Below are 20123 nucleotides of genomic sequence, written 5' to 3'. Positions count from 1 at the left end.
TTGTCAAGTATTCTACCTCCCTAAACTTCTTTCTGTTATCTCTCTGTTGTTTTATTGCTCTCTGTATCTATATATATATATATATATATATATATATATATTGGCTACATCTTTTTCTGTAAATATTTTTATTGCACCATTTTGACCTTTTTAGTAATAAATCCTATTTTCTGAAAAGTGTTGAACTGTTTCTAAAGCTCTTTAATACAAACTAAGAATCCCTGTCTCTGAAGAGTGCTACTGTGTGTTTTAAAACCTCTGTATACATCTGCCTGCGGTGACCGTGTGTATACAGACGCTTATTCAAACATCACAGATTGCTTGGTATCAAGAGATCTCCGAACTTTCCACTTCTTAATAGGTGATTTAACTGTACTGATTGGCATATTTAAGGCTTTGGACATCTTTATATGTCCTTTTCCATCTTTGTAAAGTTCCATTACCTTGTTACGCAGGACTTTTGACAGTTCTTTTCTGATCCCCATGGCTCACTATCTAGCCTAGTCAGTGCTTCCACATGAGAGCTAACAAACTCATTAACTATTTATACACTGACAGTAATTGCAATTTAAAAAGCCACAGATGTGGGACATTAACCTCCAACTGGCATTTTAACCCGTGTGTGTCACCTTGTGTGTCTGTACCAAGGCCAAACATTCCAGGGTATGTTAACTTTTGATCCGGGCCATTTGGGTGATTTCTGTTATTATGAGTTAAAAAGGAGCCAAACAACTATTTGATAATAAATGGCTTCATATGATCACCATCCTTCAATAAAAGAGCATTTTTTGGCATGATCAGTCATATTTTCAATATCAATGTCAAAATTTCACAATTTCTGCAAGGGTATGCAAACCTTTGAGCACAACTGTATGTCCTTTTTCTGGATGTGCTATTATTATCTCAGGAGTAGTGATGGGCCAAACACATCCTGTTTGGTTTGTGGTCGAACATTCAAACATACCGAAAGTTCAACTTTGAACAGGGACAATTTACTGAGCGGTATTTTACTGCGTCTGAGTATGCGGTAAGGTACTTCTCAGCTACTAAATACCATGAGTTACATTATTAAGTTATGTGGTATTTTAGTAGTGAAACATTCCTTAGTGGGTTCTTTGCTGACAGCTGAATGTGAAAAGAATTGTCAGCATTGACTGACAATTACAATTTTTTTTTTTTGGTAAATGGCGTGGGGTCCCCCCACCCATCCATACCAAGCCGTTTGGGTCTGGTATGGATTTTGAGGGGAACCCCCATGCCAAAATTCTTTTAAAATGGCGCGGTGGTCCCCCCAAAATCCAAACCAGAGCCTTATCCAAGCATGCAGCCCAGCAGGTCAGGAAAGGGAGGGCGAGTAAGCACCCCCCCCTCCTGAACCATACCAGGCCACATACTCTCAACATTGGGGGGTACTTTGGGTTGAGGGGGCTCACCCTCCCAAAGCACCTTTTCCTATGTTGATGGGGAATAGAGCCTCTTCCCCACAACCCTGGCTGGTGGTTTTCCGAAAAATTATGACAAAAAAAATACAACTTCAAAAAACTCACCATGCCTCTTATGAAGTACGTCGGACTGTCTACTTTGCAAAAAGGAGTCATTTGGAGGATATCTGTACTGTTCTGATGTTCTTGGACCTCAAGAAATTAGATTTTCTGTCAGTACATCAGGACTGATCAATTTTCAGATATATACCATAGTTTGTGAACTTTATAACTTTTCTACAGACTAAATAATACATCCTAATTTGGGTTATTTTCACCAAAGACATGTAGCAGAATACATCTTGGCCTAAATTTATGAAGAACAATTATTTATTTGCAAACTTTTATAACAGAAACAAAGAAAATCGTGTTTTATTTATTTTTTTTTTTTTCAAATAGTGTTTTTCTTTTCTTAATTTAGCAAACAATAAAAACCCCAGTGGTACCACCAAAAGAAAGCTCTAGTTGTGTGAAGAAAATTACAAAATTTTAGTTTGAATGACAATTGGGCGGTCATACAACATTGTACCCAAAGTGTGAGAGCGCTGAAAGCTGAAAAATGGCCTGGGCAGGAAGGGGGTAAAAGTGCCCTGTATGGAAGAGGTTAAAGGTGAAAAAAGTTCTGAAATGATTTATCTTTGTGTCATTTTTTTACAGCACAGAAACCTGACATTTTAACAGGTGTGTAGACTTTTTATATCCATTGTATGTTAATGAGGCAATGACCTTTAAAAGCTGTGCTCAAAAAAAGTGCAGGTAGGGGCAAAATGATTTGTCTTTAGTATAGCTTGTAGGCTCTCATCATCTGTTCTTTCCCCATTACTGACTTACCATGTCTGGTCCTGCACTGTATCCCTGTATGGAGGAAGCCATCTTGGTAGAGAAGCAGGGTCTTGCTTCCTCCAGTCAAAGCTTCCAGCCAAAGCCTCTAGCAATAGAACAGTGGGCAGCACATTTATGACATAACAAAATTTCAGCACAGATCTTCTCAAACTAACAGTTTGAGGCAGCAATGCTGTAGATCTCACTCTACAAAATATACTGGAGAGACCCCATGGATCAAGCATGCCCATCCTACTATGTCAATAGCCAGTTATACCTCGCTATAAACACCGAGACCCAGGGCCCAGGCTCGAGTACCTTCGACGTCCTTTCCGCTTTTCTCTCTCTTCTCCTTTTTCATTTCTAGGCAACTCCATAGGGACAATTTACAGTTTATTCTTATGCATTTTTGTTTTGTTTCTTATATAATGCATTTTATACATTGATGTCTCATTTTCCAACGCTTGATTCCTCAATCAGGGTGTATGGCTCCTTGTTATTACTAATACTGTTCTTCTTTCGATGTAACATGGTCAACGACCATTTTGATACACCATAAGCTATGTTTTGGTTATGGTTTTTTGTATATGATGTACAACCGCTTTTAGATTGTAAACTATTGATCTCATGTACCTGTTTGCAAATATGTCAGTGGTTACAATGTAGACCTGGAAAATGTTTAAATAAATATTTATTGAAAGGAAATATACTGGAGGGGCAGGAGGCGTCCAAGTATCCTCTCATACCAAGTGGTGCTGTTATTTTCAGAAGAAATTATAGACAAATGTACATTTTAATGTGTACTGCTTATTCACAATTAACATTTCTAAATTTTTCCTACTGCCAGAATATGATGTCCCAGCAGGGGGAAGTCTTCCATCTTCCTTTCTTGTGTGGAAGGAGAAATCCATTTGCTGGACGAAAAAAAGATCCATCTATAGCTAGCTTTAAGAGGAGTGGGCCAAAATCCCTCCTGAGATGTGTGCAAACCTGGTGGCCAACTACAGGAAACGTCTGACCTCTCTAATTGCCAACAAGGGATTTGCCACCAAGTACTAAGTCATGTTTTGTGAAGGGGATCAAATACTTATTTCCCTCATGAACATGCAAATCAGTGTATAATTTGTTAGACATGCATTTCTTTTGAATTTTGTGTTGCTATTCTGTCTCTCAGTGTTACAATACACCTACCATCGATTTTTAGACTGATAATTTCTTTGTGAGTGGGCAAACATTCAAAATCAGCAGGGGATCCAATACTTATTTCCTTCACTGTAGGTATACTTTCACCCTTTTGCTGTCAAAGCTGTTTTTGCATTTTTTTTTTAGCACACAATTAAAAAACCATTGTAAACCTTGAATTAGTATTATTATTATTATTATTATTATTATACAGGATTTATATAGTGCCAATAGTTTGTTCAGTGCTTTACAATATAAAGGGAGACAAAACAGCAACAATACAAGAGGGTTAGGAGGGCCCTGCTCCTTGGAGCTTACAAACTAAGAGGGAGGGGCTGGTGGTACAAAAGGTAATAACTGTGGGGGATGGACTGGTAGGAGGAATAGAAGATTCCGTTATTAGCTGAAGGCAGAATAGGCTTCCCTGAAGAGATAGGTTTTCAGAGACCACCTAAAGGTGGGCAGAGTAGGCGATAGATTGGGGTAGAGAGTTTCAAAGGATGGGGGAGTCTCTGGAGAAGTACTGGAGATGAGTATGGGAGGAGGAGACAAGGGAACTAGAGAGCAGGAGTTCGTGGGAGGAGCGGAGAAGACGGTTTGGGTGATATTTGAAGGCAAGATTGGTGATGTAATTTGGGGCAGAGTTATAAATGGCTTTATATGTTATTGTTAATGTTTTGAATTTTATTTGTTGGGCAATAGGAAGCCAAGGGATGGCTTGGTATAAAGCAGGGGTGGGCAACTGTGGCCCTCCAGCTGTTGGTCCCATCATGCCTCTGCCTTTGGGAGTCATGCTTGTAACTGTCAGTTTTGCAATGCCTCATTGGACTTGTAGTTCTACAACAGCTGAAGGGCCACAGTTGCCCACCCCTGGTATAGAGGGATGGCAGATATGGAACGGTTAGTAAGGTGGGTGAGTCTGGCAGCAGCATTCATGATAGACTGAAGAGGGGATAGCCTGTGATTAGGTAGGCTAATGAGGAGGGAGTTACAGTAGTCAAGGCGAGAGACAACCAGGGAGTGATAAAGTCAGGTGACGAAACGTGCAACAGTACGCATGTTGTCTATTTATTGGAAAGTTCTTGTAAAAAACAGTACGTGGGCAGAACCACAAGGAGAGTGAGGGATAGGCTCAGAGAGCACTACTACAATATCAAGAAGGGTTATAAAGAGCATTTGCTCTCCAAACATTTTCGTGACTATCATAACCGAGATCCCACACAGCTCAAGTTTACTGGCATTGATCTTATTAAGCCACATTGGAGAGGGGGACATAAAAGGAGAGCTGTCTCTCAACTAGAAACAAAATGGATTGTAGAACTCAAATCTTTGTCCCTATATGGCCTTAACGTGGATTTAGACATAAATTGTTTTATCGATAATAGTTGATTTTTATCCTATTCTATTCTATTTTTATTCTATTCTAACTCAGATATTTCAAATTTATTTATATTATTGAGATCTTTGTCGTTTTAATCATCACCTAGCCATACACATTTTTTATTTATGCATTTTATATTTTATTCTATATTTTTTATGTGTGCAGGAGGTGGAGTCTATTCAGGTTTTAGGAATTATATATTTATCTGCATCGCTCCTTTATGCTTATGTTATATATTTATATTTTATACTTGTTAATGACTCCCATTATGATATAGCTTCATTTTTAGCTGTAATTTATATACTATTGTTTTCCTTTTTATGTATATTTATATTGTATGATGTTATCTGTATAATTGATTTTAGATTGCCAATTGAGCCTTTTTAATTATCATTCTTAATATTTATTTAGTAATGTATTCATATTATATTATGTTGCTGTGATTTGTAGTCCCACAAGTGAATTACCAGCATTGTCAATACACTGTGGGCTACAGTAATATGGAGTCCGTTTCATGTATACTCTATACTGTGTATGTAAATAAGATTGGACTCCATTAAGATTGCGTCTATCGCTGTCTTCACTAATATATTATATTAGTTAGTCTTAATATCCCCTAAGAGTTTTGCTCTTCTTGACTTTTTTATGCAGGTCAATGGATTGGCAATTTATCATTGTTTATTCCGTTTATTGCGCCATTTCTCGGAGATGAAGTGACATATGGTCACTGATCCCGTCTTCCGCTCGCACATGCGCATAACTGCGAAGTGATGTGCGCTCGGGCATGCGTGTGTCTCTTTGAGTGACTCATGCTTGCGCGGTACACTATTTAAGTCTCGACGTCCTTTGACAACGTGCTGGTGCACGAAATGCGTCAGAGGAGCCCACCGGAGTGACGTCACGCTGCACACGGCGACGAGGAACGCCGGCGGCCATCTTTATTCAAGTTTATATTACCACATTTCTCTGGCTTGATCATTACGAGCCCAATAAGGTGCAGCCATCTTTGGATCTGGAGCCATATCTTGGAGCTGTTTTCTGATGGGTATGTGAGCGGAGTGTGACCCTTGTGTGTGAGCAGCATCATCCTAAGTGTCTGCATTTGAGCTTGATGAACCCGCAACCCCAGACCAGACCTAGATGACCTTAGATATATTTATATTGCGTATTATATATGCGCTTCTGGTAAGTGCATAGTTGTACTGGCTCTCGGCACCTGTAAAACACCGCCACGGAGCACGGATCACCTATTTGTGGACTGCTATATTCGTTGATCGGACTATTCACAATGGTCACTCAACTATTTAACTTGTGTCATATAGATACGTCAATATAAGACGTAGCCATCACTTCACCAATTTTGCGTCTCAATAGCGCTCACTTTATATTTATACAATTTTAATACCATATTTTTTATTATTGTTCATCATATGTTATTATCTAGCGCTGCATATTTATTATTTTTTACTGTAGTTTTGAGGTGTTGGGGTTTTACCTTTTTATGCTAGCTGCTTTTACGTTCTCCTGCGCTCACAGTCACCTCCAATATACAGGTGACGAAACGTGTCAGAGTCGGGCTGCACGACGATTGTTGTCACAGGCATCCACCTCACATCCCCTGCTGAAATTGACATACCGCTTGCTAGCAGCGTGGAGGACCGGGTGAGACATATATGATATATCATTAACTTCCGAGGATATTGTGGATGTTGGGCATGCTTGTACTTTTCCTATGTGAGTTCATTACTGCTTATTTAATAAATGGATTTTAGCGGTATTACGCTATGTGCTCTCTTTTATTTCCTTTCCTTGTGACGGAGTAAATGATTTAGAGGATGTCCTACCATTAAATTAGCCTTTAATTGCTGAGGGGCTGTGATTGAATAGCCTTATTACGTATGACACTCACTACAAGCGCAATTGCCTATCAAATTTAGATGGGCCATGACATCTGGTGAGTGCCACTGAATTGGGGGAGGCTTTTCTCTGGAGCCGGCACCCAATGATCATCGAGTATCACTGACGGGGGAGAAACCTGTATGTAAACAATACAGATCTCTCCCCTGTCAGTTCCTGCACACTGCCATAGAAAGCAGTGTGCTTAAAGTGTAAAGCACAGCACACAGTGAAACAGCACACAATTAACCCTTTAATATTTATAAAGCAATTAATGTGGCAATTATTAAACCTTTAGTGCAGGTGAATCAATCAGTGTAATTTAAAACACATGCATCAGAATGGTTCACCTGCAGTAAATGTTTGTTTAACCGCTTCCTGACTGCCCTATAGAAGATATACTGTTACAAGGCAGCACGGGTGCCCCAAATCACGTATATATGTATATATATGATTTTGCTCTTCTGGGTAGGGGGTGCGCATGAGGCACGCGCGTGCCCTACCTGCGCCATTTGCGGCCACGGCTGTCAATCACCGGGTCCCGGCCGGTGATTACTTACCTGAGCCCAGTGATTGACGAGGATCTCCAATGGGGAGGAGAACTGTAAGTAAACAATACAATTCTCCCTGTCCGCTCGAGCACAGCCATCCAAAGTAGTGTGATTACTTTGAAGCACCAACACACAGCACATAGTAAAACAGCACACAGTTAACCCTTTGATCACCCCTCATGTTAACCCCTTCCTGCCCAGTGCCATTAGTACATGAGCCCACCGGAGTGACGTCACGCTGCACACGGCGACGAGGAACGCCGGCGGCCATCTTTATTCAAGTTTATATTACCACATTTCTCTGGCTTGATCATTACGAGCCCAATAAGGTGCAGCCATCTTTGGATCTGGAGCCATATCTTGGAGCTGTTTTCTGATGGGTATGTGAGCGGAGTGTGACCCTTGTGTGTGAGCAGCATCATCCTAAGTGTCTGCATTTGAGCTTGATGAACCCGCAGCCCCAGACCAGACCTAGATGACCTTAGATATATTTATATTGCGTATTATATATGCGCTTCTGGTAAGTGCATAGTTGTACTGGCTCTCGGCACCTGTAAAACACCGCCACGGAGCACGGATCACCTATTTGTGGACTGCTATATTCGTTGATCGGACTATTCACAATTGTCACTCAACTATTTAACTTGTGTCATATAGATACGTCAATATAAGACGTAGCCATCACTTCACCAATTTTGCGTCTCAATAGCGCTCACTTTATATTTATACAATTTTAATACCATATTTTTTATTATTGTTCATCATATGTTATTATCTAGCGCTGCATATTTATTATTTTTTACTGTAGTTTTGAGGTGTTGGGGTTTTACCTTTTTATGCTAGCTGCTTTTACGGTCTCCTGCGCTCACAGTCACCTCCAATATACAGGTGACGAAACGTGTCAGAGTCGGGCTGCACGACGATTGTTGTCACAGGCATCCACCTCACATCCCCTGCTGAAATTGACATACCGCTTGCTAGCAGCGTGGAGGACCGGGTGAGACATATATGATATATCATTAACTTCCGAGGATATTGTGGATGTTGGGCATGCTTGTACTTTTCCTATGTGAGTTCATTACTGCTTATTTAATAAATGGATTTTAGCGGTATTACGCTATGTGCTCTCTTTTATTTCCTTTCCTTGTGACGGAGTAAATGATTTAGAGGATGTCCTACCATTAAATTAGCCTTTAATTGCTGAGGGGCTGTGATTGAATAGCCTTATTACGTATGACACTCACTACAAGCGCAATTGCCTATCAAATTTAGATGGGCCATGACATCTGGTGAGTGCCACTGAATTGGGGGAGGCTTTTCTCTGGAGCCGGCACCCAATGATCATCGAGTATCACTGACGGGGGAGAAACCTGTATGTAAACAATACAGATCTCTCCCCTGTCAGTTCCTGCACACTGCCATAGAAAGCAGTGTGCTTAAAGTGTAAAGCACAGCACACAGTGAAACAGCACACAATTAACCCTTTAATATTTATAAAGCAATTAATGTGGCAATTATTAAACCTTTAGTGCAGGTGAATCAATCAGTGTAATTTAAAACACATGCATCAGAATGGTTCACCTGCAGTAAATGTTTGTTTAACCGCTTCCTGACTGCCCTATAGAAGATATACTGTTACAAGGCAGCACGGGTGCCCCAAATCACGTATATATGTATATATATGATTTTGCTCTTCTGGGTAGGGGGTGCGCATGAGGCACGCGCGTGCCCTACCTGCGCCATTTGCGGCCACGGCTGTCAATCACCGGGTCCCGGCCGGTGATTACTTACCTGAGCCCAGTGATTGACGAGGATCTCCAATGGGGAGGAGAACTGTAAGTAAACAATACAATTCTCCCTGTCCGCTCGAGCACAGCCATCCAAAGTAGTGTGATTACTTTGAAGCACCAACACACAGCACATAGTAAAACAGCACACAGTTAACCCTTTGATCACCCCTCATGTTAACCCCTTCCTGCCCAGTGCCATTAGTACATGGGCAGTGCTTTTTATTAGCACTGATCACTGTATTGGTGTCACTGGGAATGTCAATGACAGTTAGTCAGTTCCCCCCCCCCCCCCGAGTGTCAGAATGCCCGCTGCAGTCCTGCTATAAGTCACTGATCGCCGCCATTACTAGTATAAAAAAAAATTCCAGTGTCTATACCGCCATTTGTAGACGCTATAACTTTCACATAAACCAATTAATTTACACATATTGGGATTTTTTTTAGCAAAGACATGTAGCAGGATACATTTTGGCCTAAATTTTTGACGAAATTTGATTTTTTACTGGACATGTTTAATAGCAAAAAGTAAAAAAATATTGTTTGTTTTTCTCAAAATTGGCAGGTTGTTTTTTGTTTTTTTTATAGTGCAAAAAATAAAAAGTGCAGAGGCGATCAAATGCCACCAAATGAAAGCCCTATTTGTGGGGGAAAAAAGCCAAAGATTTCTTTTTTGTGCAGCATTGCATGACATGCAATTATCAGTTATTATTATTATACCGTTAAAGCAACGCAGCACTGTATCGCGAAAAATGACCTGGTCAGGAAAGGGGGTAAATCCTCTGGAGGGCAAGTGGTTAAAAAAAAAAAAGAGCAGCCTTTAGAATCACTTTAATGTAAGGCAGTTATTGCAATAGACTACATGTCACACATGTTTCTGCAGATGTTCATAACAATTAACTCAAGTATCCTCTTCAGCTGGAACAGCAGACGTTCCATGACAGTTATGAGCAATAGGCATGCCATTATAGGAGTAATGTAAAGAGTGTTGAAGGAAACCACAGCTAAGAGGCAGAGGCACCATGTGAGAACCTTCTGCAAACCTATCCCAACACAAACACTATATTACCAGCTAGTATACCTGTGACCAGGGTGGTACAGATGTCTGCTGAGAAAATAGCTCCTTGTCAGCACAGGTGCCTGCTGGAGAGTGTAGGCAGACTGCCCTTCTTCCTGTCTCCCCTTATCATGTGATTTATCACATGACCAAAGGGGGGCAGAAGAAGGTACCTTCATTACTGGGCAAGTGCCAGTTTGAGGAGTTCTGAACTGTATGTACACAGAGGGTGGGGAGAGCAAGTCAGCAGGAGAGCTCCCCTCTCCCTCTTCTTCTCATCATCACCTGCCACTTGGTGGTTGTCAAAAGAGATAAAGCCTTGAGGGGCAGGGGTGTTAAGACATATCCCCTGGTAGGTAGGTAGCATTTTAACTCCTAGTATGAATGTCAATAATAGGATAGAGTGAGCTCTATGTGTAAAGTGTGTATCCATGGAAGGTATAGTATGCTACAATGTCATCAGCTCTGGTTTGCACACTTGGAGTGCATGTTAAGTCATCCAGTGTACCATAAAGGCAATTCCCAGCATGGCACACTGTGTTTGTAACTAATATTTCTCCTGTAGAACCACAAGTTCCAGAAATCACAGCCTATACGACTAATCATACCACATTGCTTAGACCAGCCTTTCTCAACTAGGGTGCCCTTAGGTTTCTTCAGGGGTGCCTTGGCAAAATGTCTAAAAATTTCCCAAAACGTGTATACAAGCCAGGGGGTGCCTCAAAACTGTCCATAATTTTAAAGGGTTCTCCGGTATTGTCCATAATTTTAAAGGGTGCTTTGACTGAAAAAAGGTTGAGAAACACTGGCTTAGACTACTAGCCGGAAAAGAAATCCCACAAAACACACATCAATAATCACAAAATATATATTTTATTTCTAAAAATATAGCCAGTTAAGGAACACAGAAACACACACACCCACACACATACATATATATATATATATATATATATATCAGGGGCGGACTGACCATTGGGAAAATCGGGCACTGTCCGAGGATCCGGGGTCAGTAGGGGGCCCCATGAGATGCCCCTGGTACCTTTTTCATAGGCTTTTTTGAGTTTGGGCAAGGACACAGTGGCCCCATGATCCCCTATTGCCCAGGGGGCCCCATGAGTTGTCAGTCCACCGCTGATAGATATATATATATATACATATACACACACACACATACAGTTTTGCTTTTGTACACCCATGTTCATATGGAATGGACAAAATACTCACTGTCTACATTCTAAAACAGTTAGTCAATGTTGTGTTTTAACTGCCAGTTTCTTGGTATATATGAAATCCAATAAACTTATTAATAAAAGTTGTGTGATTTGTTGAATTAAGTGTTTTTTTTCCCCAGTCTGTATTTAAACTGCTCAACAAACAAGCACTTTTTTTTGTTATTTGTTATAATCAATAAATACATTAGCTTACAGTCTTTAAAAATACTTTATACAGCGAAGGGTTAACTCTTTTTCTGCCAATGTCATTTACGGTGGGCATAATTAATATTGTTGGATTTATTGCAGCACATGGAAAACTGGTGTCGTCAAAAGGGTTAAGACGATGACAAGGTTGTCCATTTGGAGTGTATAATATTTAAAATTTCTATAACAAATGACATATGTATAAAAAATGGTAGTTTTTAAGCTGCCCTCTGATATACAGTAATAGCAAATGGTTTACTGAATTCTAAAGAACAACATTAAAATCCAAAATGAATCAAATAATAATGTAGGCCATCTTTTCTAAAACTTTTTATACTTGGGGCATATTTTGGAAGCATGCATAATCAGGAGGCACCCCCAGTCTAAGATGTAAGAATCATAAATGTCACTTATCGGTGAGAAACCTGAGCCTGGGACAATGCACACAACTGCCTTGATGAAATTAACTTCACATCAGAGGTTTCCTTATCACATCGGAGCCTCCCTTAACATCAGAGTCCTCGTCTTGTCAGCCCTACATCTTGGATCCTGCAGTGATCGGGACGTTGAGAAGGATGCCAGGGTGGCCTTGCTTGCCGCCTGCCCTAAATCAGCATCATGTGTTGCAATAGTGCGGGCCAGCTGGTCGCTAACGCCATAGAAATGAATGATGCTGTACGGCCTACCCTAGGGCATCACTGGTTGTTATGGTGCTGGCGGCTGACCTTATCCAAGGCAAACTGGGCCCTGTACGCATCTCTTTTCTTTAAATAAGGCATATCTTATCCTATTACATAGACTTTAAAAATGAATACATTACTAAATAAATCACACTGCTTGAATGTTCAGCAGCCTGAGGTACACATGTTGTTTTTAAAATAATATTCAAGGTCTCTTCAACTCTATCTTCTGTGACTCTTCATCTTGTAGTGATTCTTTTTGTAGAATCTTAGCAGTTCTATGCTATTGAGATGTTTACTTTGCCTTCTCTTTATCAAATGTAGACAGCTAAACAGTAGTCTCAGTTTTTTTAACTGTTCTCATATTCAGGTATTGAAGCACTATAGACTTTTCATTGACGTACCTAAAAATTAAGAGAAAGATGGTAAAATTTGTTTTATTTAAATGAATGGTACAGTCAATATGGCCTACACTACTGCAACACGAGATATTATTTTTAAATAAAATGTACATTATACGCTGCTCAGACCTAACAAACTCCATATGCCCCAAGTCTGTAGTAGAACCGTGGCCCGGCTTTAGACATTCAAATATGTACACATTCGTAACAAACAGTAAAGAAATTTTAAGGACTAATGCCTTAAAGACTTAATATATGTTGGGTTTAAAATTCTGGATGTCATGTTAACACCAATGCTTCTGTACCCCAACATTTACACATGCATGCATGTACAAGGTATTTTCCAAACTTCTGCATTCAGGAAATACGATGTACAGTATGTGTATGAACCAGTAAACGCCAAAAACAGAAGCGTACAGGCATTTCCTTGCATTGCAAGGAATTTATGCAGCATCTGTGGCTCCACGGCATGGGAACTGGAATTTTATGCCCAGGTTATTTTCAGCCTCTCGCTGTCTGAGTATATACGGTATAAAATACTTTAAGAACTATAATCCAGGCACAGATGCACTTTAAATATAAAACATGAACTTGTGTCACATAAACTACTGATACTTACTTATCTACAGTTCTCTGAATTTCCCTTTCTTCCTCCTCGTTTAACCTCTGCAATATTTTTTCTAAAAGTGGAAGGCTAAATTTAATGTATTGTGCTACCTGCCAAAAGAGTAAAATAAAAAATGTATTTGAAATCTTTAAATAGCTCAGAAGTAAGTAAGAACGAATGTACCAGTAAGTACTTACATCACTGCTAATCTCTTCTGCCTCTCTGTCCATAAGGAACATCCTTGCTATGCTTCCTGAAGGACCTTGTAAGAGTCGCTCCCACAAAGGGCAGTCTGTGTCCTTTAGCTTTTTCTTCTCTGAAAGATAAATATATTTTAGAATGTTTATTATGTTATAGATCCTACAATTTATCATCACAATAAAAATCCTACACCTTATATTAGATCATGTATGATGACTTAATTAACTACACAGGCTTCAGTGTTGTATATTCCACCATGACAATCTACAATTAATGCTAGGTAGAAGAAAAACAAAGCAATGTGCATTATCAAAATGTCCAATATCCAGCAAAAAATATTATTTTCTAAAAATTTGATGGGTTTACATGATATCATGGTATTCAATTAATTTTTGTAATTAAAATAGAACTTTTTTTTTCTATTTCAGAATTCTTTATATATTTCTCCATATTTACATCCAAACCAAACTGTCCAATAAAGTAACATGTACATGGGTTGTTACAAACTAGAATTCTAAAATTTTAGAATTCTTAAAATGGAATCTGTGACTAAAACAGAATCTGTCACCTTGCCCATGAAGGACCAAGTGATGAGAAGTCCTTTTATTAGCTCACTTCCCACCCACTTATACTCATGTTCCCTGTATTATTCTACTGCTCAGTAGCAGCCATGGCAAATGCCCAGAATTTCTGGATATGGAGTAGTATGTGACCATATCCCAGGATGTAGTCCTAAGATCTCAGAGGCCTATTACCAGGACTGTGAGGTGGCACCCTAGCATTTGGAAAGTTGAACCAGTTCCTCAGCCTACAGGAGGCCCCTTTTTAGCAGCTGTGCAAGGATGATGTGCTGAGATAATGATGTTTGTAGGGCACTCTGGAATGGTATGACCTCCAAGAGAAAAGGATCTTGGGCATCCAGTGGAGGGAAGGGAGACCAGATGACATGGGAGCATGCTGTGCACTAGAGCAGCTCTTCAAGAGTGGAAGCAGACTCTAGTAAAGTAAATCACAAGGAAGGCGCCTCTAAGTGCAGTATGCAGCAGTTTATTGAGTAGTAAAGGTAAAAAGCACTTACAAGATAGTAGTCAGATAAAAGCTCATAAGGTATAATGCCAGGAAGACACACTGAGCCAGCCAGAGGTAGTGAGTGTGGTGGAACACACGGGCAAGATGGCCGCTGTACTTCCAGGAGTGGCGTGGAACACACACATCGGAAGTGACATCAAGGGGGCGGTAACGCGTTTTGGAGCTTGTGCAAACACTGCTTCCTCAGACACTGACTACCGCTGGTCGGCTCAGTGTGTCTCCCTGGCATTATACCTGATGAGCTTTTATCTGACTGCTATCTTGTAAGTGCTTTTAACCTTTCCTACTCAATAAACTGCTGCATACTGCACTTAGAGGCGCCTTCCTTGCTATTTACTTTAAGGATGATGTGCTGAAGCATCACCTTGTCCTGCAGGGTTATATTTAAGTCTACATTCTGCATGACCTTTGCAGCTGATCATCACTTCTCCTATCCAAAAACTGGTTTTTAACAGTTTCCCCCTGGTAAAGTGTCTGCGTGTCAGTGGAGTTCTGTTTTAATTACATAGACAGTAGTTTTCTTTAACTTGTTTACTGTGCGCAGTTTTCTCAGTAAAACAAGATATAAATATATTTCAGTGCAGCCTTCCTTCTGAATAATACAGTTGTGTGACATACAGTTGTGACCAAAATTATTCAACCCCCAATGCTGTAAAGGGGTTTAGGGACTATAGTGTACATTTGGAATTGTATTCAGAATCAAATCCTACAAGGACGTTGTAACTACCCAAATGCAACTAAAATGACATCAATTGTTTATGTAATACAGTAGTAAATGGTTCTTATGTGGTTTCTTCATTGCCACAATTATTCAACCCCTTAAAGACTACCACTCTGAAGAACAGAGGTTCATACAGGTGCTTTCCATCAGGTATTGAAAACACCTGTGGATGTCACCGAGCAGCAATCAAGCATAATAAGCACCAATTAGGCAGCTTTAAAATGACTGTGATACTCAGCTCCTTCTAGACATTTACTGGTGTGGTTACAAACATGGTGAAGGCAAGAGAATGGTCCAGGAAGACAAGAGAAGAGGTGATTTCTCTTCACAGGAAGGGCAATGGCTATAAGAAGATTGCAAAGATGTTAAACATACCAAGAGACACCTTAGGAAGCATCATTCGCAAATTCAAGGCAAAGGGCACTGTTGAAACGCTACCTGGTCGTGGCAGAAAGAAGATGCTGACTTCGACTGCTGTGCGCTACCTGAAGCGTAGAGTGGAGAGAAGTCCCCGTGTGACTGCTGAGGAACTGAGAAAAGATTTGTCAGATGTGGGTACAGAAGTTTCAGCCCAGACAATAAGACGCACACTGCGTAATGAAGGCCTCCGTGCCAGAACTCCCAGGCGTACCCCCTTGCTGTCTCCAAAGAATAAGAAGAGTCGACTGCAGTATGCCAAAAGCCATGTGGACAAACCACAAAAGTTGTGGGATAGTGTTCTGTGGACTGATGAAACAAAATTAGAACTGTTTGGGCCCATGGATCAACGCTATGTTTGGAGGAGGAAGAACAAGGCCTATGATGAAAAGAACACCTTGCCTACTGTGAAGCATGGTGGAGGGTCAATCATGCTTTGGGGCTGTTTTGCTTCTGCAGGTACAGGGAAGCTTCAGCGTGTGCAAGGTACCATGAATTCTCTTCAGTACCAGGAGATATTGGATGGAAACGTGATGCAGTCCGTCACACACCTGAGGCTTGGGAGACGTTGGACCTTTCAACAGGACAATGATCCCAAGCATACCTCCAAGTCCACTAGAGCATGGTTGCAGAGGAAAGGCTGGAACATTTTGGAGTGGCCATCGCAGTCACCAGACTTAAATCCGATTGAGAACCTCTGGTGGGACTTAAAGAAAGCAGTTGCAGTGCGCAAGCCTAAGAATGTGACTGAACTGGAGGCCTTTGCCCATGAAGAATGGGCGAAGATACCCGTAGATCGCTGCAAGACACTTGTGTCAAGCTATGCTTCACGTTTAAAAGCTGTTATAACTGTAAAAGGATGCTGTACTAAGTACTAAGATTGAATGTCACTTGGGGGTTGAATAAAACTGATAATGCTGTGAGCACAGAAAAGACATTTGTGGTTATTTCATTATAACTGTTATGTTATATTTGTCTGACCTACAAGTGCCTCTTTAATGTAAATGTAAGCAAGATGACTGAATGATCAAAAGCAATGTCAAACTGGCCAAAACACTCAATTTCAGTGGGGGTTGAATAATTTTGGTCACAACTGTATCTCTGGTCTAACCTCAAAGTTGTAGAGTCCACAGCTATGGAAGAAAAAAAACACATGGTTCCGAACTGGTCCCATCCAAGGGTAGCAACATGGAGGGGGGCTGCTATGTGCCAATATGTCCCAAAATCATGGTCTTGGTTCCTCTCAGGCCATAGACCGCTCCACGTGCACCCCTCAGTATAGGCCCACACTACGCCTTCTTTTTCATCTCACACACACTACTCTGCTCTGTTCTGCCTCTGGGGGAAACAAAACTCCTTCCTCTTTCCTCTGGAAAGAAGGATGACGTCATCAACCGAGTGTAAGCTTCAAAGCCATCAAACATGACGCTTATGCATGCTTAGGACTGAAAAGCAATTGAGCAGCTGCACAAACCACCACAGCACACTACAAGTCCCAGCTTCAGTCCAAAGTCAAATGACACCAAGACAGATCCAGCCAGGCAATAAGGGAATCAAGATTAATGGAGTATTAGGATCCTCCAGCTTCACAAGAGGACCTGGGGTAATCCAGTGCAGCTCAAACAACAGAAAGGATCCACATTAGAATAAAAGCAACTGATTTATTACCAAACAATTTAGTACACTTACAGTTATCATCTGATAGATTAGCATGGGAAGCAGAGGGCACTAGGGCAGGCATTTAACCAGGCTTAGGTGAAGTAGCGTCAGTTCCTGATCTCATAGCCAGCATAAAGGGATCTTGCTCTGACAGCTGTCAGAATTGAGCACCAATAGACAGTGTCCTCAGCTGCTAGCTGTTTTCTCATGGCAGCCTCTGCAAGGAATGCATAGGGGTTGGTAACGGAGTTGTCCTTCGAAATGTTACCACCCCCTATACATTCTTCCATGCTCCTGTATTTGTGTTGCTTGAGCAATTGAGCAGCTGGAGAGCATGGGGGTGTGAGTATCTGGATGTACATTGCATGCCCAGGACTTCATTCTCTGTCACCCCTGCTTTAATGATGAAATGATGAATAAAGGCTGCAAACAGTGTTTCTGGGGTTCTTTCACAATTGAACACAAGCAAAATAACTAGGTATACGTATGTAGGAATTCAAAGACCTGTACACTGCAAAGACTCAGCAACACAGGCTCCAACATAGAAGGGTGAACTGTGCAGGTCAGGACCTAACAGTCTTCCTACACTTTAAATAGAAGGGACAGTGAGGTGCACATTTTAAGGTGCACATTTTGAACAGGCATGAAAGTGGCCATCAACATCAAACTAGGACAAGTATCCCTAAACAAGCTCGGGACCTTAAACACCATCTGTTACCCATATAACAGTGTTTTAACATAATTAGTGCAGCACTTTGGCAAAAATCATCTTAAATATTTAGCAACAGCTCCAGATGTCATGGCACTATGGTGATTGTATTATGTATATTAGAACATGGCAGTTTTTAGAAACTTTCACATCCCTGTCACATTTTTGGACAATCAACATTTGCCTTGACACATTTCTTGACATCATGGAGATTGGATTATGACTGCTGAGTTACCTGTGGGGCTATACCTGCTGGGGTATTTTACCAGCAATCATTAGAACCGAGGAAGCCATTTGGACGAGTGGTAGAACTGTCTTCAACATTACTGAACAATTCCCAGTGAATGGGACTGACTACTAATAACAAAAATTGGAGTTACATTTCAAGAGTGTTTGCTATAACTATAACAAGTAACACCATTTTTGAGACTAATGCATGCTTACCTCCTGACGCATGAATAATATATAGTGCAAATTCATTTGAGCTATTTTCAATCTGTGAGAAAAAAAAGGGATATTTAATTTTATAGGCAATTTAATAGATTTTTAAAGGTTTCTTCACAGGTACCTACAGGTCCGCCTTGCTTTACAGACCCAGTTTTCCTCCTCATACCCACAGCCTGTTCCCAACCTTCTGATGGGGGTTATTAAGGGGAAGGAACCTCAAAAATTGATATACATAATTTATAGCATGTTATTTCTCTCATCTGACACCAGTCTGGCTTATGGGCTTAAACCATGCTGGGAAGCAGAGGTGGGAGAGATGGATGATGAGGACTGGAGTGAGGTCCTTGACACATGTAAGGCTGTATCACCTAAATTATCTGACCACCTCACATATTCTTCATTGTACCTATCTCACCCCGATCAGATTGACCCTTTATAGACGTGTAGCACTATCGCCTTAGGAGTCGCTGAGTTTTGGGTCCCCCTATAGTCCTGTACAGTCAGGCAACACGCATTTCCACATTAATTTGCATTCAGGAGACAATACCCAGTCCTTAACCATGTTTTTGGATTTTATTAGGGGAATTAGAACTTGGATAGGGTAAGGGGTGAACTGTGAAACAGAAGACAACTTCCTGGAACTATATACAAGTTTCTTGAAACAGCAAAATCCTCTTCTTGGACAGCTATCCAGCATCTCCAGACCCTAGATTTTCTCAATCCAGTTGTTCTGGGGGAAATCCATGTGCAGGGGATCCAGTGTCTGCTACTTTAAAGTAAGACAATCCTGGGTAGTTGCTAATCTGTCTTCCCACTGCTGATGAGAAGGCTCAGTTTCTCTTAAAGGCTGTCTTGGCCCCTTGTCAAGCCTCCTGTTGGGGATTGGCCAGGATCCTCTAAGACAGTGGTTCTCAACCTTTCTAGCGCCGCGACCCCTTAATACAGTTCCTCATGTTGTGGTGACCCCCAACCATAAAATTATTTTCGTTGCTACTTCATAACTGTAATTTTGCAGTAGGAGGAATAGTGCCACGTCATTGGTGTCATTGGGAGGAATAGTGCCCCATCATTGGTATCAGTGGGAGGAATAGTGCCCCGTCATTGGTGTCAGTGGGAGGAATAGTGCCCCCTTCATTGGTGTCAGTGGGAGGAATAGTGCCCCATCATTGGTATCAGTGGGAGGAATAGTGCCTCATCATTGGTATCAGTGGGAGGAATAGTGCCCCATCATTGGTGTCAGTGGGGGGGAATAGTGCCCCATCATTGGTATCAGTGGGAGGAATAGTGTCCCATCATTGGTATCAGTGGGAGGAATAGTGCCCGATCATTGGTGTCAGTGGGAGGAATAGTGCCCCGTCATTGGTATCAGTGGGAGGAATAGTGCCCCGTCATTGGTATCAGTGGGAGGAATAGTGCCCCGTCATTGGTATCAGTGGGAGGAATAGTGCCCCGTCATTGGTGTCAGTGGGAGGAATAGTGCCTCGTCATCGGTGTCAGTGGGAGGAATAGTGCCTCGTCATCGGTATCAGTGTGAGGAATAGTGCCCCGTCATCGGTATCAGTGGGAGGAATAGTGCCCCATCATCGGTGTCAGTGGGAGGAATAGTGCCCCATC

General features: G+C 41.2%; 1 protein-coding gene across 2 annotated transcripts in view; it reads right to left on the bottom strand.

Moving 5' to 3' along the window:
- Positions 1–11011: 11011 nt before the first annotated feature.
- Positions 11012–20123, bottom strand: part of RASSF6 (Ras association domain family member 6) — a 54767-nt gene continuing 45655 nt past the window's right edge. For both annotated transcript variants that reach the window (XM_089679555.1, XM_089679553.1), the window contains 4 exons: positions 18507–18558; positions 13464–13582; positions 13279–13376; positions 11012–12662 (listed from right to left, as the gene is read on the bottom strand). In XM_089679555.1, coding sequence (XP_089535681.1) covers positions 12587–12662; positions 13279–13376; positions 13464–13582; positions 18507–18558 — 345 coding nt within the window. In that variant the 3' untranslated portion in view covers positions 11012–12586. The remainder of the gene's footprint in view (positions 12663–13278; positions 13377–13463; positions 13583–18506; positions 18559–20123) is intronic.

This window comes from Staurois parvus, unplaced genomic scaffold (genome assembly GCF_062004578.1).
Source record: "Staurois parvus isolate SC_StPar_1 unplaced genomic scaffold, SC_StPar_1.0 ptg000227l, whole genome shotgun sequence".
NCBI classification, from domain to species: domain Eukaryota; kingdom Metazoa; phylum Chordata; class Amphibia; order Anura; family Ranidae; genus Staurois; species Staurois parvus.
This window is presented reverse-complemented; position numbering and strand designations above follow the sequence as displayed.